This window comes from Oryzias melastigma, linkage group LG15, assembly GCF_002922805.2.
Source record: "Oryzias melastigma strain HK-1 linkage group LG15, ASM292280v2, whole genome shotgun sequence".
Classification (NCBI taxonomy): Eukaryota; Metazoa; Chordata; class Actinopteri; order Beloniformes; family Adrianichthyidae; genus Oryzias; species Oryzias melastigma.
This window is the reverse complement of record NC_050526.1, coordinates 26244078-26266965: the sequence shown is the minus strand read 5'-3', so window position 1 is coordinate 26266965 and position 22888 is coordinate 26244078. Positions and strand designations below refer to the sequence as shown.

General features: G+C 41.3%; 3 protein-coding genes and 2 long non-coding RNA genes across 9 annotated transcripts in view; 3 read left to right on the top strand and 2 right to left on the bottom strand.

The window, feature by feature from the left end:
* Window positions 1–5615, top strand: part of snx5 (sorting nexin 5) — a 6133-nt gene extending 518 nt beyond the window's left edge. The window contains exons 2-13 of the mRNA XM_024296811.2: window positions 808–912; window positions 1008–1118; window positions 1309–1430; window positions 1514–1637; window positions 1933–2028; window positions 2110–2215; window positions 2283–2358; window positions 2464–2503; window positions 2576–2662; window positions 3869–4028; window positions 4122–4207; window positions 4601–5615. Coding sequence (XP_024152579.1) covers window positions 808–912; window positions 1008–1118; window positions 1309–1430; window positions 1514–1637; window positions 1933–2028; window positions 2110–2215; window positions 2283–2358; window positions 2464–2503; window positions 2576–2662; window positions 3869–4028; window positions 4122–4207; window positions 4601–4651 — 1164 coding nt within the window. The 3' untranslated portion in view covers window positions 4652–5615. The remainder of the gene's footprint in view (window positions 1–807; window positions 913–1007; window positions 1119–1308; window positions 1431–1513; window positions 1638–1932; window positions 2029–2109; window positions 2216–2282; window positions 2359–2463; window positions 2504–2575; window positions 2663–3868; window positions 4029–4121; window positions 4208–4600) is intronic.
* LOC112161751 lies at window positions 4663–7876 on the bottom strand. Its single transcript, XR_002921947.2, has 2 exons — window positions 7757–7876; window positions 4663–6833 (listed from the first exon to the last, which is right to left on the bottom strand). It is a non-coding gene; the product is annotated as an uncharacterized LOC112161751 (long non-coding RNA).
* rrbp1a (ribosome binding protein 1a) lies at window positions 7841–19124 on the top strand. Of its 4 annotated transcripts, none has more exons than XM_024297163.1 (26): window positions 7841–8075; window positions 9584–10667; window positions 11357–11520; window positions 11594–11716; window positions 12605–12757; window positions 12863–12981; window positions 13093–13246; window positions 13956–14094; window positions 14187–14368; window positions 14446–14483; window positions 14554–14629; window positions 15102–15136; window positions 15228–15309; window positions 15389–15426; window positions 15511–15589; window positions 15673–15762; window positions 15842–15922; window positions 15990–16079; window positions 16156–16248; window positions 16329–16379; window positions 16452–16532; window positions 16697–16780; window positions 17779–17856; window positions 18315–18413; window positions 18489–18632; window positions 18700–19124. In XM_024297163.1, the coding sequence occupies exons 2-26, from the start codon at window positions 9599–9601 to the stop codon at window positions 18736–18738; spliced, it is 3381 nt and encodes a 1126-aa protein (XP_024152931.1). In that variant the 5' UTR covers window positions 7841–8075; window positions 9584–9598; the 3' UTR covers window positions 18739–19124. The 4 variants fall into 4 exon arrangements, with proteins under 4 accessions (XP_024152931.1, XP_024152929.1, XP_024152934.1 ...); XM_024297161.1 differs by having other exon boundaries at window positions 15670–15762; XM_024297162.2 differs by having other exon boundaries at window positions 7861–8045; window positions 15670–15762.
* A 461-nt stretch (window positions 19125–19585) lies between these two features.
* On the bottom strand, window positions 19586–21194 carry cfl1l (cofilin 1 (non-muscle), like). Its single transcript, XM_024298045.2, has 4 exons — window positions 21052–21194; window positions 20200–20486; window positions 20052–20128; window positions 19586–19982 (listed from the first exon to the last, which is right to left on the bottom strand). The coding sequence occupies exons 1-4, from the start codon at window positions 21052–21054 to the stop codon at window positions 19870–19872; spliced, it is 480 nt and encodes a 159-aa protein (XP_024153813.1). The 5' UTR covers window positions 21055–21194; the 3' UTR covers window positions 19586–19869.
* Window positions 21195–21348: 154 nt separating this feature from the next.
* Window positions 21349–22639, top strand: LOC112162270. 2 transcript variants are annotated; one of them, XR_002922040.2, is made up of 3 exons: window positions 21349–21496; window positions 21619–21694; window positions 22101–22639. It is a non-coding gene; the product is annotated as an uncharacterized LOC112162270 (long non-coding RNA). The 2 variants fall into 2 exon arrangements; XR_004949234.1 differs by having other exon boundaries at window positions 21349–21694.
* Window positions 22640–22888: the final 249 nt, after the last annotated feature.

Genomic DNA, 22888 nt, shown 5'->3' with positions numbered 1-22888 from the left:
TTTTTTTTTTTTTTTAAAGTATATTCACTGTTTCAGACCTCCCCTTCCTCGTCTAAAGCTTTTGTTTGTACGGATTTTTCTAGCTAAAGGTTTATGTAAATAAAAAGATTCAGTGGAGTTAGCTATCCTGAGTCTGCCTATTATTTTTGTTTACAGTAAACTGCAAGTTTTTAGGAATTCAACAACCACCTTTTTGATTAGCTTTACTGTCTTTAAAGTTGTTTATTGTTTCAACATAATTCTTTATGTTGAATTCATAGGAAATCATGTTGTAAAAGTTGTTTGATATGTTACAATCTAAGTGTCCAGCCTGGGTGTGGACCATGTTGTAAGCCCTAGCAGGATCCAGCATGTGCCTTCAGGCGTTTTGCCCACACCGGCTTCCCCTGTTTCCTTCATTGAGGAAGTATCTGCTGTGTTGCAGATTGGAGTTTATCTGTTCTGAAAATAATGTTTTAATGAGCTGCATAGATAGATATTTTGTTTTAAAGGCATGTTGTAATTTTTTTTTTTATAAAAAGTTTTTGCAACACTGCAGTCTTCCTTTGATAAGCATTGGAGATGGAGGATTTGTGGACTATTTTTGCATTATAGTGACTTATTAGGGCTCCATTTTATATCTATGTTTGCATCAATGAGGGAGTTCCACTGATGCTCCCTGAAAATGTTTCTCCATTTTTAATTAGTACATTTGCAGATTTGGAAATTACACATTTTCCTCTCTATTGTTACTGTGTTGTACTGTAGAATTAATCTTCAGCCCCTGCATTGGTGTGAAATTGATATATTTAATTTCTTTCTGCGTAGCTGCGTTCTGTGTCTGTGGATTTAAACAATGATGCATCTCTTCTCATCGACATCCCCGACGCGCTCTGTGAAAGGGATAAAGTCAAGTTCACGGTCCACACAAAGGTAAACAGTAAAAAAAAAAAAAATGGATTTTTGCATCATTCAGTGAAGCTGCAGTTGCTCAAATGTTAAAACTCCCTGTACTTTTCTTTTGTCAGACCACACTAAGCTCATTCCAGAAGCCAGAGTTCTCTGTTCCCAGGCAGCATGAAGACTTCATCTGGTTACACGACACTTTGGTTGAAACTGAGGACTACGCTGGTCTAATAGTGAGTCCCACCTCATTGATATGCATCGATAGAAGTTGTCATCAGCTCAGACATGTGTATACCCTTATAAGAAATTAGTGCTCTAATATTATTTTGTTTTTTATTCTTTTATTAATTTAGAATTGCACTTTTTCTAAAGGCGACTGTTTCCCTATTGAAGAAAACTATAGTTTCTATGTACTACTTTCAGATACCCCCAGCCCCCCCAAAGCCTGACTTTGAGAGCCCCAGAGAGAAGATGCACAAACTTGGGGAAGGTGAAGCCACTATGACAAAAGAGGAATACACTAAAATGAAGCAGGAGCTGGAGGCGTGAGTTTGCTCATCATACATGTTCTGCGGCCTCACTTCATGCCACATTGAATTCTTTTGTATCTTCTTCTTCCTCTGGGCAGTGAATACCTGGCTGTCTTCAAGAAAACCGTTCAAGTTCATGAAGTCTTCCTGCAAAGACTGTCGTCTCATCCCATTTTAAGCAAAGACAGAAACTTTCAGATTTTTCTGGAGTATGACCAGGATGTAAGTCCTTAATGCTGACTTGCTTTTCTAGATTTTCAGTTTGGAGGAGAGGAAGTGGAGCTCGCTGGACAGCAGTGACACATGGCCAACTTCCTGCTGTGATCAGCAGTTAGGCTTATCAGTATAGTCTTTGTTAGTGAGTGACGATGGAGTTTGCTGACTGGACTAAATAACTTTATTACATTTATTTCATTTAAAAAAGCAGACACAGATTACTCTTTTCTTCATTTTTTGCAACTGTTTACATTCTTCTGATTTAAACTGCAATCTTTTTTTTTTTAATCCCTGACTTTAGCTGAGTGTCAGGAGAAAGAATGCCAAGGAGATGTTTGGAGGGTTCTTTAAAAACATGGTTAAGTCTGCAGACGAGGTCCTCATCGCTGGAGTAAAGGTGGGGCTGATTCAAGCGTCACATGTGCTGCTGCACTCACTTCCTCAATGACCCTCTGCATGCTTTTGTTTCCCTAAAAAGGAAGTGGATGACTTTTTTGAGCAGGAGAAGACGTTTTTGCTCGACTACTTCAGCAAGATAAAAGATGCCACTGCCAAGGCGGAGAAAATGACACGCTCTCACAAAAGTACGTGTACCTTACAACCTGTATAAATACACGTTCAGTGATGACAAATATTTTTGTGATTTTGCAGATATTGCAGATGATTACATTCGCCTTTCTGCCACTTTAAACAGCCTGTCTGCCGAAGAGAGCACAGCAAACAAGAAGTAAGTGCTGAATGTTTAACTATCATTAAAGGCTAGTTACATACAACTAATGTGTGTTAAAATGCAACACCAGTTCTCCATGTTGTGTTCTTTTAACTTTTTCAGAACCTTGGACCATATCTCCGATCTGTTTGAGAAGCTCAGAGTAAGTATAATTTTATCACCATTCTACAATTTCCTTTAAGTTATTAAAATAACGTTTTTTGTGTGTTTGAAGAAAGTGGAAGGGAGAGTGGCATCAGATGAGGAGCTGAAACTCACAGAGTTACTGAGATATTACATGAGGGACATCCAAGCTGCAAAGGTGAGATGCTTTTCACAGATTTAAGCTGCAGCATGTTTATTATCATTCTGATTTCTTTATTACTGTCATTCGTGCAAACCATCGAAGAAGCACTGTCTAACAAAGTGATAATGCTCCAGCCATTGTAATGTGTAAACATTACAAGCAATAGAAAGAGGTCAAAACGGGACAGTAAGGCAAATGCAATTTAAGTAATATAATACACAGATTTTGTGCAAAATTGCGCATGGATGGGAAAGAAAGAGGTGGAGAGAGGTGGATGAACATGTGCTATTCTTTTTTTTAATGTTTGCTGTTTTAAACTGAATTTGTTCTTTTTTGGCCTTTTCTAAAGTTATAATAATGAGTAGGAAAAATGATTGATGTTTGGTTTTTAGTGATTAAATTTGCCCGTCAGACTGGACAGTTAAATATGTGAGACTATAGTATGGATATGAGAGCTGGATTCCTTTTTTTATAAGCTATTCATGTGAATTTTTACTTATGAATTATTGGAAATGTTATTCATAAAGCTTTTTTTTATTGTTTCTTTACTAAATCCTCTAAACATGTGGTGATTTTGAATTTGCCAATCACATGAGCTGTTTACAACGACATAGGAAGGACACAGACGTTCCATTGAAATAGTTTTCATTCCAAATGGAATGTCAAGATTTCAAAAAGATTGTTAGCTTTGAAATTTATTGTTTGAAACAAACTGCAAAAGTTATGACATATAATTGTATTTGCTTCTTTGGATTTATACATTTTTATTTAATCTATAAATGTTAATTTTTGTTATAAAACCATAACAGTTTATCTTTTTTTTTCCAATTAAAAAAGACAACATTAACTCTTTGGCATTGAGTATTTTGTACAGTTTTAGGCGTGTTGTGGAAACTAATGATCAAATCAATCAAACAAACAGAATCCAGTTGCAGTTTTTTTTTTTTTTTGGTTGAATAAATGTTGTATCCTGGCAGGGATTTGAAGCTCAAGCAAAGCTTTTTGATCTTTATTATTACAGACTCAAGGTCCATTTGCCACAAGAAACGCATAACAAATACAATATTTTTATTGTTAGAATCAATCAGATATTCTTTTGTTTTCTGTGTTAACCAAATCTAGTAATTATTTGGCAAATATTAGTGTTTACACTGTAATTTAATAAAAACAGAAGATAAACTTTGCATTTTGGTTATCTTAAGCATTTTTCATGTCTGTTAGGACCTTCTGTACCGGAGAGCCCGAGCTTTGGCCGACTACGAGAACTCCAACAAGGCGTTGGACAAAGCTCGGCTCAAAGGCAAGGACGTTTCTCAGGCAGAGGAGCACCAGCAGCGCTGCCTGCAGAAATTTGACAATCTCTCAGAGTCTGGAAAGAAAGGTCAGTTTGTTCATAAACTAATTCTATTATTTTTTGTGTGTGAGAATCATTTTTTTTTTTTTTTTTTTAAACTGCAAAGTGTTGTTCCCACAGAACTCACTAATTTCAAGGCCAGACGTGTTGTTGCCTTCAGGAAGAACCTGGTCGAAATGGCTGAGCTTGAAGTAAAACACGCCAAGGTGAGAAACAGAAATACTTTTGGTCCGGAATGTTTGTGATCTAGCACGGGTATAATGAGGGCCACAAGATTTGAATAAGTGTAACTTTTAGTGACAGGTATTTGTTTAAAGGTTGCTTTAGTATTTTAATGACCTTAACAAGTTGATTTATTCAAGCAGTATAAAATGGACTGGAATTTTGGGATAGTTCTGGGGAAATGTAATTGCTGAACAAAAAGATCCTTTTATGTGTCCAGATTTAGTCTGGATGATGTCCAGCTGAAGTGTATTCATGTCAGACTACACTGTTTATTAATTCAGGTTTTACAGCTTATAGAAATGTGTTTTTTTACGGCACGTCAGACTGAAGTGAGTTTTGTCAGGACTCCATCCAAACCTGCGTTTTCTTCACAGAACAACATGACTCTTTTGCAAGGATGCATTGAGCTGCTCAGCAGTAACTGACAGATTCGCCAGCAGCATTCACGTCCCTCCTTCAGCGAGCGGCTGGCCGTCTTCAGTGCCGTACATGGACACGGATTGAAGGCCCCTCTCCCTCCACACCTGGGTCTGATGCCACTTTGTAAGCACAGCGTCTGTATGTTTACAAAGTCCTTCTCCTCTTCAGCCGTGGAGCTCCGTCTGACTGAGACGGTCAGAATTCACATCTGTATTTTTGCAGCACTCATGGATTTGACACTTTGCTCCTGCACTTCGTTGTATTTCCTGCCTTTTGATGATGTTTTTGCCTTCATTCTTGTCCGTGTTTCTCAATAATCTTGAAAAACAGCACCTCTTTCTCTTCATTTATGTCTTTTTGTGTAAACAGTTTTCCACATAAGCAGCACCAGTTTCTGAGAAGTTATTCCTGGGCTTTCAGGCTTCTGACAGGAGTTTACAAACACACCAGAAAGTTTTGATTTTTACAAAAACAAATTAGTTGGGATTGAAGAAAGCTGCACTAAACCGCAGGAACCGGGCTGTCGGATCCATCGCCTTACTTTCACATCTCTGTGATGGAGGAAATGAGTCAAATCCAGGCTAAAAACCCACATGAAGCAATATGTGAACCGAAAACGCTCATTTGCACCACATGTCCTCAGCATCTCATTTATCCCATCCAGCTCAGCGTGTTGCTCGTGTTGTTTCCTTTTCTGTGTTACTGATGTGGTTTCATTTATTAGACTTAATATATTTCAACTAAGATGCAAGGAAAAAAAGATGCACTAATGATATTGGAAGAAGTTTTACAATCAAGCCGAGCTCAGTGGATTGTTGAAATGCATTATAGTTTTTTATGAAATTGAATGTATTTCTAAAAGATTCCAACTATGCGACTTTCTTTTCAATATACTTTTCTAGTGAAACATTTGCCTTTTATAAATTTGTGATAATGACATTGAATAAAACTCTACTTTCCCAAATCTCACTCTTGATGTTCAGTTTTTGTCTTTTTGGTTTTGAACAAAATCTGTGCAGATTATTTAGGAAAAAAATATATGTTTTGATAATTTATTTTCTTATGCTTTGCTGAATTTTAGCCACCAGGTGGCGGTGTTCCTCCGTCCCCTGACTTGCCTACTGACTGAATTGAAGCACATCTGTAAGCATGCTTGTGTTAAATCCATTGACCACTGGATCCTGGAATGGGACAGTGTGGTGGATTAGGTAAGCTTTGAGGAAATGCCAAAGATCTCACGGGAATAAGCTGCACCAAACTGCATGAGCAGCTCTGACGGCGCGCAGCTGCGGACATAACCTTCAGGAAGTGACTGTAGCCCACTTTAACCTCTTCAAGTCTGCACCACTCATTCCAAATCCTTAGCTTACCGGTTAAAAAAAGATAAATGCTATGTTTTTACTTCTTTATTAGCTTTAGAGTAACTGAAAAGAGCGTCACGCAAAGTTTTACCAATCCCTCGCACACAGGCGGAATATGCATGATAGATTTGTCAATAACAATGACCCCTGTTATGCAGTCAGGGTGACCTGCAGGGGCTGGCTTTGTTCACTGATTGGATAAAAGCACAGACCGCAGCCAATGAGCGCATTGCAAAATATCTCTGCAAACAGATTAGTTTACCATCTGTAATCAGAGCAAACAGTTTTAGACACACACGCTTAAAGAAATGAATCCAAAGAGCAAAGCCTGCAGTTGTAACTTTGGTAAAAGTTGAAAAATCTCTTTTGGTTTGTTTCTAAATATGAGCAGATTATTTCACTTTGCAAAACCTGTTTAATTCTTTTTAAGAACTGAAGAAACTCATTAAACCTGGGATGAACTCACTCACTCTGCAGTCAGTAAATTGATTAAACAAAGATTTTTGGGTTTCTCATTAGCATGCCAGAAACCTCGTTAAGACTTCAACAATCAGGTATAAGGATTTGAGCAGAAACAACAGCTTAGGTCATCCGTCCATTCATCTATTGTGTTTCGGGGTTGAATCATTAGATCTGTCCTCACATGGGATGAATTCAATTATAGTAGATCTTTTAAAAATAATCTTACTGTGAAAGCACCTGCCTTATGTCTCACTGTTCAACACTGCAACAGAAAGGTCATGACTAATGCAGGCAGAAGCCTTGAAACAGGACTTGCAGGAATGACTCATGAAATCCCTCCTTAAATAGAAGCTCTGAAGGCGCTCTGTAAAAAAACAAAAAAAAAACACTAACGATAATAATGATGATAATGTGTCTGCACATTGCTGACGTATCCAAGGCGTCTATGTTGCCTTGGTGAAACAGAGTAGGCTCAAGGTGCTTTATCTTACTGTCCATCAAATCAGATTTTCACAATTATTATATTTTTTTGCTGAGTTCATGCTGGGAAATTAGCAGTTTGAGAGTCCTTTTTATAAGAGCTAAGCGCTCTGACACGTTTCTCCTAAATTCTTCACACTAATACACACGTCAGCAGTAAGCCCCTAATAAGTAAAGTTCACCTTTGTCTCACTTTTAATTCTACAAAACCTCCTGCGATAAGAAAGAACTAAATAATAGACTGGGTCTTTTTTTTACTTTAAAAATTTCTCCTTTTTGCAGTTTTCCTTCTAAAATGAGTTTAAATCCACTTGCTAGATATGTGCTCGAACACTGCAGGCACAAATACCTTTTTACAGGTTTAAAAACTTTATAAGACTGCTAAAGAGTGTTATAACTGAATCTGGCAGCTGGTGAGTGTGGTATTACAGCAAAGTAAGACTGAAAAAGCTGGAAATCCATTAGGGCATGTATGCAAATAAAAGGTAGTGTGACTGACTGAGGATTTATGTAAATCAGATTAAGATTTTGTACACGCTAAATTTGCATGTTTTCAATTAAGCAAAAAAAAAAAAAACTGAGAAACTGATTTAATTGATTCTAACATTAAAATAATTAACTTTTTTTTCATTTTTTTTAAAGTTTTTTTTTTTACAATATATATTTTTTAAAATCAGAAATGTATTCAAAACATAGTTTATTTTCTGGAATTTATTATTTTCCGCAACATTATTTGTAAAACATATTTGTTTGTAGGTATTATTAAAGCAAATGCGCATTTACGGAAATATTTTCAATTTGCATTACTTTAGCACATAAACTACAAGTCCCATCAGGCCAATTTCCGGTTGGCCTCATTCCAACCAATCACAGGCCTCTCGAATTTATGGTAGCTCTCAGGGGCAAGGGGCCAGCGCGTCTTGCCAGCTCGAAGTGCCACGACTTCACAGCAGACCACGGATCCAGCGGAGTGACGGGAGAACAGTGGGGGAAAAAGCAAGTTAGCTTGATAGCAAGGGAATAAAAAGCAGCTTCGCACCAAAGTCACTTCACCTCCAACTGCAAGCTTTTGTGCCCTCGATCCGTCTCCCTTGAAGTAAGCAGACTTAGCTTCATCCGCAGCGGAGTAAGTGTGTAATTCTTGGAATTTTTGATTCATTGAGTCAGGAGTGGTTAGCTTGAAAAGCTACCAACCGCTAACGTCTAAGGAAACTATTCGTGGACGAAAACTCGATGAAAGTTGCGTGTTTTTCAGCGTTTTGTAATCTGTTTGGTTTTATCCTAGCCTCTGCAGCAGCGCAGATTTATTCCATAAAGCGACACTTTGAAAGCAAAGTTCATTGATTAATATCGATAGCTGGGAAGCTTCTTTGTGATTAAACAATATAAAATAATCAACAGGTCACGTACTCGTTATTCTAACAAACGAGTTTGGCAGATTTATCTTTGGGGAAAACCCTTTAAACATATGGTGGTGAGGTGGCGGTTAGCTAAATTTTTTTTTTGACTAAAAATGAGCGTTTATGTACAAATGTTTGCCCAACTTTATTTTATTATTATTTTTAATAAAAAACGACGAGTTTGTGAATAAATGTCGCGTTCATCTTAGACGAAACTTTAGCTAAAAAAAGCATTGTGGGAGATATTTCCATCAACGCGCTTCTAACGTGGAAATTCCAGCGCTCATTAATGAAAGCACACATCACCTGTAACACCTCAGTGGGCTTAGTCTTAAGGATGTTTGAGTGCACGTTTATCCTCAGTCAACACCGAGTGATTTCACTTCAAGTTCTGCTCCTTAGCTCAGTCTGAGTGCAGATGCACTGACGTGTGACTCCACACATCAGGAGGCTGGACCATCTTTTCTTCAAGACTTTCTTCCAACAAAGTCTTGCTGTACTTCTACAAATTTTACCTTTTCTTTTAAATACTCTGTTTGGTCAAAACTGTGTATTTTACATGTGACAAATTAGGAAAAATCTGTCAAGTTGTCACCACATTTTTTTTTTTTTTTCCACCCCGTGGGCTAAACTTTTTGTCTGCAGTTGCAGCCCATTCAAAATCTTTTCACAGGGCAGGAAATTAACTCCAGCCAGAATCAAGAATCTGACTTTTCCTCTGCATCCATTTTTTTTCTTCTTGTTTTCTTCACTCTCGACCAACTTAGTTCCTCAACTTTGATTTTACATTATTAAAAAAAATCATACAAATGACCTTTTGACTCTAATTAAATTTTGTAGCACCTACATTCATTTATTTTATACATACTTTGTTTAAATGAGACATTCTTACTAACCAGTTTGTGGGAATTAAATTCAGCTGCGTGGATAAGTGATTTACTGTAGTAAAAAGACTTTAAACTGAAGGGAAACTTTCTATGTAATTTTCTGCTGGTTCAGATGAATGGGGAAAGTGTACACTAGTGCCACCTTGTGGGCATTTAAGGTAAATACATTTTTTGGTTTGATGACTGTTCCTCCTTTCGAACATCTTTGTATTCATGTTTTTCCAGATTCTGGGTGAATTGTGACATAAATAAATTTCTTATAAGATTTATTTTTTAGACTTTTTCCTTTTACTTAAAGTTTTCCCTGGTTGTTTCCAATTTTGACAAGTTCTCAACTTTCCTCTTAGGTTTACTGAAACCAAATGATGGACATCTATGACCCCCAGACCCTTGGGATTGTGGTGTTCGGTGGATTCATGGTGATCTCTGCGCTTGGGATTGCCCTCGTTTCCACTTTCTCCATGAAGGAAACCTCTTACGAGGAGGCGCTAGCCAAACAGCGCAGAGAGCTGGGTAAGGTACAGACGGTTCGCTCCGACAAAAAGAAGAAAGACAAAGCATCTGAGAAGAAGAGCCGTGGGAAGAAGAAAGACGACAAACCCAATGGAAAGATCCCGGAGCAGGAGAAGACCGAGGAGGCCGCTGAAGCCGACTCTGAAACGGATGCGGCCGGCGAGCCTGCTGCTGCTGTTGCCCCACCACCGGCTGAATCTGCCCCCCTTCCGGTCATCCAGCCTGCCCCTACTGTGGAGGTGAAGTCAGACGTACAAACCAAAACTGCACCTGAACCCCCTGCTGTTGCTGAGCCGTCACCTGTGCCTTCACCTAAAGAGAAGAAGAAGAAGAAGGTGGCCAAGGTTGAACCAGCTTCGACTCAGCCCATCTCGGCTGCTCCTGCACCTGCCAAACCTTCAAGTGCACCTGTGAAACCGTCAGTAGCACCTGCCAAACCTTCGAGTGCACCCGTGAAACCGTCAGTAGCACCTGCCAAACCTTTGAGTGCACCTGCACCCGCAAAGTCCTCGGCGACTCCTGCACCTGTGAAACCTTCAGGTGCACCTGCCGCAAACCAGGCTCCACCATCTGCCCCGGCCAAAGCTCCTGCCCCCAAGTCTGTGCCGGCACCAACAAAATCTGCCCCTCCGTCTGCCAAGTCAGCTCCAGCTTTGACCCCTGCCCCAGCCAAATCTGCCCCAGCCCCAGCCAAGTCGACTCCTGCCCCAACCAAGCCCGCCCCTGCACCCACCAAGGCTGCTGCAGCCCCAGCCAAGTCTGCGGCACCCTCGTCTAAAATGGCGCCGGTGTTGGAGGCGGTCATCAAAGAAGTCCCGGTCATGGCGGTTCCCCCGGTGGGATCTTCACAGGGACCTGCTGCTGCCGCCAAAACTCAGGAGCCCAAGAAGAAGGCTTCCAAGAAGAAGTCTGAGCCTGGTCAGTAGATCTGTTTTATCTTTTTGTGTAAAACTTCTCTCTGACCTGTCAGCCTGCACGTTTTAAGGTGGTATTTCCCAACTTCTCCTAAATCCATGTTGTTTGCTCCAAATGAGGCCTCTCCTTTGAGCTGATAAAGTGTGTCTGCACAGGAAGTGCATTAGCCATAACACTGGCGATTGAACTTGTTTTGGTCTCAGGATGGAGAGCACGCCTGAATGACTGGGTTGCGTAAACAAAACCCCCACATTGTGAGGTAGAAACAACCTGCCAGGACGGGTGAACTTCCACCCCTGCACCAACGGGACTCGGGCATCAGCAGCTAACGTCTGGCACTCGGATCTGAAGGCCAGAGAGCACCGCGGCTTGTCCAAACACTGTTGCCTTGTTTTGTTTGCTCACAAAGCCGTTCAGTGACTCTGACAATGAGCACAGAGGAGGGGGTTGGCGTTCTCCTTCGCCTGAGGGCTCGTCTCTGCCTGGTGCCACAACACTCCACCATTTTTACCCATCCGAAGCCGCACAGGCTTTCATTACCAACGAAAAGTCTTAACTCTGTGTTCTACTAAAGCAGAAACCAATAATTCAGTCATGTTTATTGTGCTGTTGTGGAGGAGGAGCTGCTCGGCCTTTCCGATGCGGACCGGGCGCTTGTTTTGAACTTAAAGGATTCTGCTTTTACCTTCCAGCTTCTGCAGCGGCAGCTGTGGACTCTGCTGAGGCTCCTCTGTACCTGCCTTACAAGGCTCTGGTGTCCACCATCAGCAGCATGATGTTCAGTGAGGGGGAAGCACACAGGCTCATTGAGATCCTGTCAGAGAAAGTGGGGATCATCCAGGACACCTGGCACCGGGTAAGACCCGCCCCCATCGGGCGAGGAGGACTGCAGCTGGAAGACTGGGGTTCACTTCCTGTTTGTGTTTCAGGCCAGTCAGAAAGGAGATCCGGTGGCTGTGTTGAAGAAGCAGCTGGAGGAGAAAGACAAACAGCTGTCAGTGGAGCAGGAGGATGCTTCTGCTGTCAAGAACCGTCTGAGAGAACTCACCAAGGTAGAACTTTGGTGACTTTCGTACCGGTACTGTATAAAAACGTGGAAGTTGGTGCTTGTCAGTCACTTCTATTCGGTTTAATTTTGCTGTACAATTCTAGCCAAACGTTTAATTTTTCCAGCAATTGTGGGCGGAGCTTCAGTCAAAATACTGAAGATGAAGCAAAAGAAAGTTTGTCTGTACTTCACAGTAAGAAATTCTAATACAGCGGCCTGATGGATGAGAGTAGCTTGTACTTGTACAGATTTCCAAAAAAAGACTGTCATCGTAGCGAGGAAATACGCTTACTTCAAAATATTTAAAAAAAAAAAAAAAAAAAAGAGATGCAGCTCTGCACTGCAGACTGTCAGAACTAAATAAAGAATCTTGGACACATTCATGCACTTGCCTTCACCCTGTGACACATTTTAAAAACCCAAAATACAATTTTCCTTGAAGTAGGTCTTTAAACTATTTCAGGAAAAAATTTGAATGTTTTTTTTTTCAGCTTTAAAGCACCAATGCTTAGGCACTAAAACCATCTCAAAAGTACCGGTTTGGTGCCGGATACATTCAAATGGTACCAATCCGTAGGTAGAACGTGCAGGAATCTCCGACCCATCCTCCTGACACATGCTGTAATTAATATTCCTCCTAAATAGTAATTATTACAATTTATTATTTAGTTCCTTGCAGTTTGTCATTTGTCCTAAAGGGGGCACTGGAGGAAAAGTTGAGAGCTGAATCCAGACAGCTTTTGAGGAGTTTGGAATATTAACTAACGATTGAATTTGTGGTTTTTGCGTCAACATGAGGAACATTTGGAACAGATTACGGTGTTTGCTTTTTTTTGGAAGTGTTTGTGTGGGGATTTTATTCTGATTTTAGTGTGACTGATGTGTCTATCAGGAGCTTTCTGCTGAGAAGTCCAAAGTGGCCAATGTGGAAACCAAACTCAGCTCTCAGCTGAGCAAGAGGGAGCAAGAAATGATCGCTCTGCAGGCCCGCATGCAGGCCAGCTACCAGGACCACGTGGCCCAGACGCAGCGGCTCAACGCCAAGGTCGGTTTCCACAAACAAATATTTCCCCACACCAGATCTGTTTGTCTTTTTATTTCGATTTCTCCTTTAAGTTGCAGTTTTTTTATAACGGTTAAAATTCCTCAGATCCTGAGTCTGCAGGAGCAACTGGAAAAAGGGCCCAATGCCCAACTGGCTCGTCTGCAGCAGGAGAACTCCATCCTTCGAGACGCACTCAACCAGGCCACCAGTCAAGCTGAAAGCAAGTAAGTTCATGTCACAGCAGCAATAGACTCTACAAAAATCCCCATGTTGTGCTGAGTTGCAAAGTTGGTAGTGTGTTAATTTTGTCTGCTTTTTTTTAATCCTACTCTCAGACAAAACGCAGAGCTAGCCAAGCTCCGCCAGGAATGTGCAAAGTTAACCAAAGAGCTGGGAGAGAAGACTGAGAGTCAGCTCGCTGAAGAACACGCCAGGAAAGGGCTGGAGGCCAAAGTCTCTGCTGCCGAGAAGCAGCTGTCGCAGCTACAGGTCAGCCCAGCCGGCTGTTTATGATGTTTACTCTGTCATTCCAGCAGCCACATCCAACCAGATCAGGGGTTTAGTCCCAGTTTCTGCACACATTTCTATCTTTTCTCGCTGGTTGTAGCTAGTAAGTCAGGGACCGACTCTGCTGTGAAATCCCAGCCCTCCATGCAGCTAAAGGAGCTGCAGTCTTTTGAGAACTAAACACTTTCAGAAAGGAAGCACAGTTCTCCTTTATTTGCATTTCCTCCGGTCAGCCGAGAAGCTTCTCACTTATGTCTGTTCTTCGAAGCAAACTGTTAAAATGTTGTCTCTTTGACAGAAATCAGTCTTTTCGTGTGTATTTAAAGCACAGATCAGCAGCTATCAGGCAGAATTGATGACAAATGTAGTTTTTTCTCTGCCGCCGTGAATAATCTGTGGTTTTTCTGAACGGTAACATTTGGACTGGACGAGTCACGCAGCCACAGACAGGCGGGAACACTTCTACATTCCTACATGTCGAAAACACTTCCTGCAGGACTCTTTTAAAAATGAAGCTGCTGAACGTGGAATTTGTTTTACTGTTCCATAAACGAATAGTTTCAATATCACACTGACTTTTCCTCCTTGTTTTTTTTATTCACATTTGGGGATTCTTAAACTCAGCTGGTATGAAATTAGCAGCATGAGTAAATGAGCGGGTCTTTGCTGCCCCCTCCTGGTTGTGTTTCAGGCCAGCCACAGCGACCAGGAGCAGGCGTTGCAGAAAAGGTTGGACGAGGTGTGCGAGGAGCTCAGAGCGACCCAGAGCAGAAACGTCAGCCTGCAGGCCACTTTAGACAAAGCCCAGCAGGAAGGCAGCGCGCTCTCAGGTTAGAGAGTCGAGACCTCACAGCTTTACCTCCACTACTGTCTGTCTTCAATCTGCTTGGACCACGATGTGATCGGGAATGTATCCGTGCAGAGTTACAGGCTCAAACAGGGAGACTGGAGGCGGACATCCGAGAGCGCTCTGCTCAGGTGGAGACCCTCACTGCTCAGCTGGAGGAGACCCGGGAGGAGAAAAGCCAGCTCACGCTGAAGGTAGCCTCCATCACCTCCCTGCTGGAGGCCAGTCAGAACAAAAAAGAGGAGGAAAGCCAAAAGGTGGGACAGTTGGATTTTCTTTGCAGGAAAGGACAAACTCATATTAGTTTGACCAATCGTGTTTGTTTCTTTAACAGCAGGAAGACTCTGCAGAGCTGGAACATCTGAAGCTCAGGTTCGACTTCTTACTTGGCTTTTTTGGCAGTTTTGATTTCTTCAGATCTTAACCTGGGATTCTTCTACAGCCTTGCAGAGAGAGAGTCTCAGCTGAGCGCGCTCCAAGAGGAGCTGAAGCAGCTGCAGACAAAACAGGAAGTGGCTGTGAGTCCAGTTTCTGCTCTATAAAGACCCACTCTGATCGACTTAAATGTTTTCAAATTTGGCCTTTTAATTATGATTGTTCTGTTTGAGCCACAAAAAAAACTGTAGTTTTCTAGGACATAGTTTCAGCAGAGTGGCAATAATTTATTAGAAATTAGTCTCCAAGTTGTGGGCGGGGCCGCCCCTTCTATCCATTGACAAGCTTGTGGCCCCATTTTCTACATTAGAAATCTTTTTCAAACTGCATTTTTTGTCTTCACAACGATTTGAATTAAAAAAATTCTCCAAAATGAAATGTTAAGCTTTCTTTTTTAATATATTGTCCTCCAACATCAGAAAAAATTCACAAGAACATGTTAAAAACGCCTTTTTCTTCAGAGTGGGTCTTTATCTTCCCATCCTTCTTCATCACCTCCTAGTTTTTGCCATCAATGCTGCTCACATAATGACAGACATTCTCTTTTTCCAACAGGAAAAAAATGTGGCAGAGCTCGAGCAAAAAAAGAGGTGCAGCCATTTTTCCTCATTAATTAGCATAAAAAAATCCAATGTGGCTCCTCCTATTTTTGTTTTTCTTAACCGTGTCTGTTTCATTTAGTGAGGACTCCAGCCTGGTCTCATCGCTTCAGGATGAACTTCAGCGCCTTAAAGAGGAGATGCCGCAACTTCAGAACACATCGGTACGCTTTCCTCTGTCAACTTGAGCTTCTTTTCAGAGCTCAGATCTGACGTTTATCCGTAACTGGTTTCTGTCTGCAGTCACATGCTTCATCAGAACTGGCACTTCTACAGTCTAGGTAAGAACCCACCGCTGAGCTTCAGTCTCATTCAGTCCGTTTGCTGCAGTGGATGAGATTCACGTCTGTTTTCATGTTTTACAGTCTGACTGAGAGAGACGCCCTCGTTACATCACTGCAGGCGGAGCTGAGAGAGGCGAGGGAAAAGTCTGCAGCAGACGCAGTAAGTCACCTGTATTGCACCGGTGGCCTCGCAGCTCTGATCGGGTTGTCGTGAATCTCAAATGGTTGTTTCTGTTGCAGCAGGAAGCTTCGGCACAACTGGCAGAATTTCAGAATAAGACCAAAGAGACTCTCAAGTCCATGTTCCCTCAAATCTCAGTGGACACAGAGCAGGTGTGAGGAACAGACCAGAGAACTTTTGATTTCTACAACAAAAGCCCTTCAGAGATCATTTGGTTGTGTCCTCTTTTAGCTCGACTGGTTCCAAGTATTTACCCAGAAAGCTCAGGAAGTTCTCATCCAGCAGAGCCAACAGTCGACCACAGAGATGCCAGTAAGTTTTACTATTAAAGTTTGATTGTTTCTGTCAGAACCAGACTGAAGTTCTTGGTTTGTTTCAGGATCTGTCTGAGAAAGTGAAGGAGGCAGAGGAGAGCCAGCGCTCCCTGCAGGCTGAGTGTGAGCAGTACAGGACAGTTCTGGCCGAAACGGTGAGCGACTGGCCTTCTGAAGCGGGACATTAAAGAGGCAGAACTCATTAATGCATTTGGGCCTGTTGGTTTTTAGGAAGGAATGCTGAAGGATCTACAGAAGAGCGTGGAAGAGGAGGAGCAGGTGTGGAAGTCCAAGATGACGAACTCAGAGGAGCAGTTGAAGGAGGTGAGCTTCGATTTTTTTTTTTCGTCTATTTATTTTTTTGAAAAACTGCCGACATTTCTAACATTCTCCTTTTTTGCCAGGCTTTGGAGAAGGTCAGCAGGATGGAGGCAGAAAACCAAAGTATCCAGAAGGTTTGTTTTGAGCTCTGACTGAAACCTGGATTTGGGTTTAGTTGACGGTTAAAAAAGGATTTGTCTTTGCAGTTGAATGAGCAGGTGATGCTTCTGGAGGCTCAGCTGGAGAAGCAGTCAGACATCCTGGTGACCTCAGAGGAGCTGGAGGAGGTACACGAAAAGCTTTAGATCATAACCCGTCAATCTTAAATTCTTTAGCTTGGGTAGAAAATAGCCTGTGTGTGAAACCAGCCATGCAGTCGTCGGTCTGCTGAAGATCCCAGTCTGAGTTACAGTTCTGGTTCTTATCTACCATCTGTCTGCTCTTTGCTCAGCTGAAGCTGCAGCTGGCAGACAGTCAGAGTCGGCTGGATTTGGCCCTGAAGGAGGCGCAGGCACACAAGGAGGAGCTTGGACAGGTGAGTTCTCCTGCATAGTTTTCCTCCCTGGATCCTGTATGAGTTTATAAGTGATGCACTTTAGGGATGTCCTGATCCGATCACGTGATGTCAGACTCGATTGGATTTTGTATCACTATTAGGGATCGGATATTTATTATGATCAGCGCTAAATATTTCAAGCTTATTATTACAGATAAATACTTTACTTGAATTCTGCAAATCATGAATGGATAATTTTATTGCCACAAAGTACAAAAGAATACAAAACTAAATTGAGTAGGAGGCGCATAAAAACTTGATAAAGTTAAAGTGATTTTAATAAACGTTTAAAACTGTCCTCTAAAAAAGTGCCTTCAATGATTTTCTGAATGCAAACAAAGACCTAAAAAGACTTGTCAACAGAAACAAATATTTTGTACTCTTTAATGAGAATTAAATAGAAATTTAGTGGTGAGACGGCTTCCAAGGGAGCCTCTACAAACCGCAAGCTCTGGGAGAAGAAAAATAAAATTCCTAGTGTCTCAAACACAACCAAAATGAATAAATGGTCACATATATATGAGCTAGTCTTGAATATTCATCATTGAATTCAGACAGAGTTTTGGAAAAAAATATTTTTAATTTTCTGGATTTTTTAATGTGGATCAAAATCAATCAAAAATACTAAATAGTTCTGGAGATATTAAAGTTACAGTCACCAAACTTTCTCACATGACTAATTATCTCCTATTTTTACTTGTTAATAGTGAACTTTTTTTTTCTTATTGAAAGTTGCTTTATTATACTTGATTGTCTAAACTATTTTACAGAAGTGCTCTGTGAAATGATGACATAAAAATAGGAGAAAACATTTTTAAAAATTTTCAAAAGTACTGGATTGGCAGATATTCAAAATCAAATGACTCGGATCGGGGTGTCCCTAATGCAAACAGGAGGAATGTTTTTATGTTTTTCTCCACATTCATGTCCTCTGTGAGGATCCAGTGGAATAGTTCAGTGGTGACTTCCCGTTTCAGGTCAGGGAGCAGCTGAGCGAGATCACAAAGCGGGCTCAGGGAGAGCAGAACGGCCCGGCTGAGGCTGAACCTAGTCAGGTCAGGGTGCAGAAAGTCTCGGGGCACCCTTCATTTCCTGTCTGTGTGCTGGACAGCGGCTGGAGCAGCTCTGCCGAACCTTCCGTCCTCTGAAACCTAGTTTTGGTTCAGGTTCACAGAAAACCCAACGAGACATTTGTCTTCTGGTTTTGCTGTTCCAGTCTGTCCAGTACTCTGAAGATAGTTCTAACCGCACTTTAGTGACCCTCTGAACTAATGCTCTTCCTCAGCATGTTCTGTGTATTTTTAACAACCTTTTATCTCAAACTTCAGGAAATAACCCGGTGAATGATCTTCTGGCTCGTGCTCACACCTTCTTTCAGTCTGTGTGCATCAGTTCTACCGCAGAATGAATCCTTCATGCAGATCCTCAGACCTGAAGCTGCTTTTACTCATGATCTGCTGCACTTTCTGCAGGTTCTCCGTCAAACTAACTTCCTTTCTTCATGTACTTGTAGGCACAGACGACCATAGGGGAGCTGAAGGCCCAGCTCGAGCTCCTAAAAGCTTCTGAGGAATCTCCTCAGTCCGACACAGAAGACGTATCTCAACTGAAGGTTTGTTTGAGCAGCAAAAATGTTCAAACCAATCTCCAGTCTTTCAATTGATTGGAAGTAATGCTGTTTGTACAGGAGCGCCTGGAGAAGGAGAAGAAGCTGTCCAAAGACCTGGGCCAAGCAGCCACCAAACTCCAGCAGCTTCTCAAAGCCACTCAGGAGCAGCTGACCAAAGAGAGGGAGACTGTGAGAACATTACAGGAACACCTGGAGGGCAAGGTGATGACAAAAAAACACATTCAGATCTCCCCGCTGTTCTCCGGTTCTAATCCTGGTTTGTTTTTAGGGGGAGTACGTGGAACTGAAGGAAGGCACGTCCGTCTGAGATGAAGATCTTTGCAAACACTAAAAAATCTACCAAAAAGGCCTTATGGATTCCAAAAATTTCTTTCTTGTACTGTAGTTGATCGCATTTGTAGGACTTGATCATTTCAGAGTAAGATTAGAGAGAATCCTGCTGTAATCTGAAACCCACATTCCATCTTCAACTGTCAGGAATTATTTATGCCTTATATTACACCCCCCACCCTATAGTTCAGTGTTAAAAGGGAAACCGGATGTACGTGGGACGTGCATCAACCTGTGCAATTACTTTGTATGTCTTTTCTATGTGGTTGAATGACGGGAACATTTTATGGTCTATCCATACAGTACTCTGTAGCTGGCTGACATGGTTTTTGTATGAATGAATAAACTACAGTGTAGCACTAAGTCTTGTGTCTGCATTGATGTGACAGTTTGCTTCAAACATCCTGATCGGAAACGAGACGTGCTGCTTTCAGGAAGTGTTGCTAAACTGCAACATTTGCAGTCGAACTTGTAATTTAAGAATTAATCCTGAAACTCCTTCAAGGAGCTTCTGCAGGACTTGCCTTGAGCAGAATCGATGTTTCATTTGCTGCTTCATGTGAATTTTAAGCAGAACACAAGTTGGAGACTTCCCGCCTAATCTCACTTCCTTATATGGTCTTGATCTGGCAAGCAGTGACACCAGGATGTGGCTGTGCTGCTCTGGCAGGTGGGGCGTCAGCCTTCGAGGCGTTACAGAACTTTCAAAAATCTAAAGTTTTTCACGAACTAAAACTTTGAGCTCAAGCAATGTTCCAGGTAGAGTGAGCAGCCATTTTGAAGCCTTAAGTCAGATACTTAAAGAATGACAATTCTAAAAGAAGTTGTCAAATGTATATTTTTATTCCTGCTGCAGTGGAGAAGGTTTGACACTGATCAAAGTTGCAGTTACAATCAATGGAGATAAAGCATTAACTGGGGTACTTAAGGAGTTGAAACAATTTATTCCAGAGTTTTAAATACACTACAGTCTAATTGACCCAATATTTTGATGTGGACATTTAGAAACCAACCCTGCAGTGGTGGAGTTGGTCCAAAAGAGCTTCTACAACGTCTAAAAATGTGACTCAGTCGGCTGTGATGAAATGGAGACAGTTTGTGACATGATTCAAGAAAGATCGATGCCCTCGAGTTTTACGACGCCTTTCCCCATCCGCTCTCCAAAAGTTTGCCTGGTCCCATAATCTGACAGGTCGTTCATCTGCAGCTCATGTTTGATACCTGCAAAGATGAGAACATTCAGTACAAAGGCCCAAAAAACTAAAATTAAACATTTCTGAGTGGACATACCCGTCAGGATCTTCTTAAGAGAGTCTTTTGAGCTAGCGTATCGCATTTTTTCCTTGATATGTCCGGTTTCAGGGGCCCTGGTGAGAACAAAACCTTGTCATCCAGGTGCTCCACAACACATTTTAACCATTAACCGACGAGGACCTACCACATCACAAAGACCAGCTCCTCTTTCCTACTGGACTCTTTGGTTTCGAAGTGGCAGTCGTACAGGATGTAGCAGCATTTGGAGGGTTCCAGCAGCGAGAGGAACTGCTTGAAGACGTCTTGGTTGGCCAGGTCCTTCTCCCGGAAAATCCGCTCAATCACAATGAAGCCATCTTTGATTTCAAGAACCACCAGTCTGATGCGCTCATTCTGGTCAGAATCCGCCTTCACCACTTTCATTTCGTCCATGATGTTCTTCACATCATCGTGTACTTGTACCCCAGATGCCTAAAGACAAATATGGATAAATGAAGGTTAAAAATCGTGAACTTTCTAACAACCCAGGGTGAGATGGGTGGTTAAACGGCAGGGTTTTTTTTTTTTTTTTGCTTTCAAGAAGAAAAGCAGAAGTAAAGAAACAGGAAGCTCATGAGCTTAGAGGAGAGGCAGCCTTGCTGGCAATGGAGGCATTAGAACCAACAACTCCTTCTTGTGCTGCTTCCTTGTCATTTGAAGGAATTGCTTGTCTCACATTCCAGTCATTGTGGAACATGTTAGCACAGGACCACCCCAAGAAGCTCACGTCTGAGGCATGTCAAGTCTGCTCGGTTTGGAGACAGATCATGTCTTTAGTAAAGTATTCAACAAAGTTTGTCCTTAACTCCTTAAAAAAGAACTAAAAAACAAAGAAGTTCTTTGCTACAAATCTGATTTGACCCATTTTTAAAAATATATCTATTTTCTGCCAAACAATAAAATGATAATTCCCAAAGAAACAGTCTGCTCTACACCTTCACTAAACATCTCTAACAGCTCATTTCTTCATGCAACCAGCTCTCAGAAATCTACTCACCATGTTGCTTCTGATGTGTGGAGGAAACAAGCAGGAAGGAAAAATGGCAGCAGCAGCCAAAGTGCCAAGAGCTCTTATAAGGAAGCAGAAGAGCAGCCTGACTCATGGAGGGGGAGGAGCCAGGGCTGATGAGCAGACCTCCTCCAAACCTGCCCCCTTTTTCACAGGTGTGACAGTTTTGACTAGAATCTCAGAGTTTGCACTTCAATTACACCGAGCCCCCACCACAAAATCCTCCATGCAACTGTTTTTTCCTTCTCCTCAAAGTGCAAACATGATGCTGCCGTGGATATGACATGTTGCGTGGGGGAGGGGAAGGCCCACGTCCTCCTGTTCAGGTGAACTCCAGGTGTTGAAGGTGGGAGAAGCGCAATACCCTTATATGGAGAACAAACCTGCGTCGGCTTGGGGCTCCAGCTGCCAGGCGGCTCAGTGGCCTTATAAGGTAAAATGTAGGATGAGTTCTCACATGTTGCTAAATTGATCAGGTTACCTGTTGACTCCACAGATAAACTGATTTGTTTCCTGTTTAGAATAAAGGTGTGAATACTGTTTGTTGTTTTGAAGCTTCTGGTCGTCAGTTCAACAAGCAGAGGGAGGGAGGCACCTCATCCAGATGCCCTGATGGCTGAAGAACCTGACCGTAAGTATCAGAAAAATCACTTCATTTCATTCTATGATTGGTTTGACCAACTGTAGTCAAATAAGAGATACATGCAAAACTCCCAGATTACACCTGAATTAATGCCAAACAGATTTATTTCCATAAGTAATAATTGTGCAAATTTTCTTTTAGCGGTGCATATGTATTTATTTTTTAATACTCCACTTGTTGAGCAGTTTGCTTTTCTGTTATAAAATATTTACTAATTGCTTGTGGGAACAAACCAAAAAAATTTTTAGGTTATTGTATTTAACAACTAGTTTAAGACCCACAAAGAAATGTAGTATTTATTTTTTTTTGACTTCCAGGTCCATAAAAATCATGGAAAGGGAATCAAGTTCAGATGTTTTAAGAAGACCTTTTATTTGTGTGTGTGTTTTTTTAGGCCAAAAAAAAATGTAGAAATGGGCTGTCATGAAGGCTGGACTTGACTGCCACTGCTAATAATACTGCAGCTCAAAACTGTAAAGGGGAAACACGACTGTGAGAAGAGCAGCGCCGGAAACGCCCGCCCAACACTTTTTATGAGCTGAAAACTTTGTGCTGCTTCAAGCACGTCAAGACAAACCAACCAGGAAGTGATGAAGAGAGGCAAACGTTGAAAACTGTGACATCTGCTGGTTTGTTGATGCTCTGAAGAGTTTTCCTCTGGAGTATAGCTCATCATGAGTGTGTTTAAATGCTTTGGTATTGTGCAGAAGAGAGTTTTTTTTTTTTACTAATTATTGCTTAAATTAGAGGTGAATTTAAATGACAAGATTACATTTAAAGTGCATTAACTTTTGTTTTCATTTTTCCATTTCTGTTTTTTTTTTAATTACTAGATACAACTTGATTAATCTCATTAAGTCAGTGGTGTCAAACTCAAATTTAATGTTTTAAAATGTAAGGATTTGCAAATTATCTTATTGAATAAAGTAAACATAGCTTGCAAAATATATAACAACATTCTTAGTGAAATAATTATTAGAACTCAAGTTTTCACTTTTTAACAAGAGCTTTTCAAAAAATATAAAATTCAACTGGAGTGTTTGTAGTTGCAAGAAAAAAGGCACAAAATAAAGTTTGTATTAGAGCTTAGTTTATCACTTTTGGGGTGCACAGTAGTTGATCATTTAAACTGGAACTAACAAAGCTAATAATCATGTGTTTTTAATATCTTATTGAAGTATT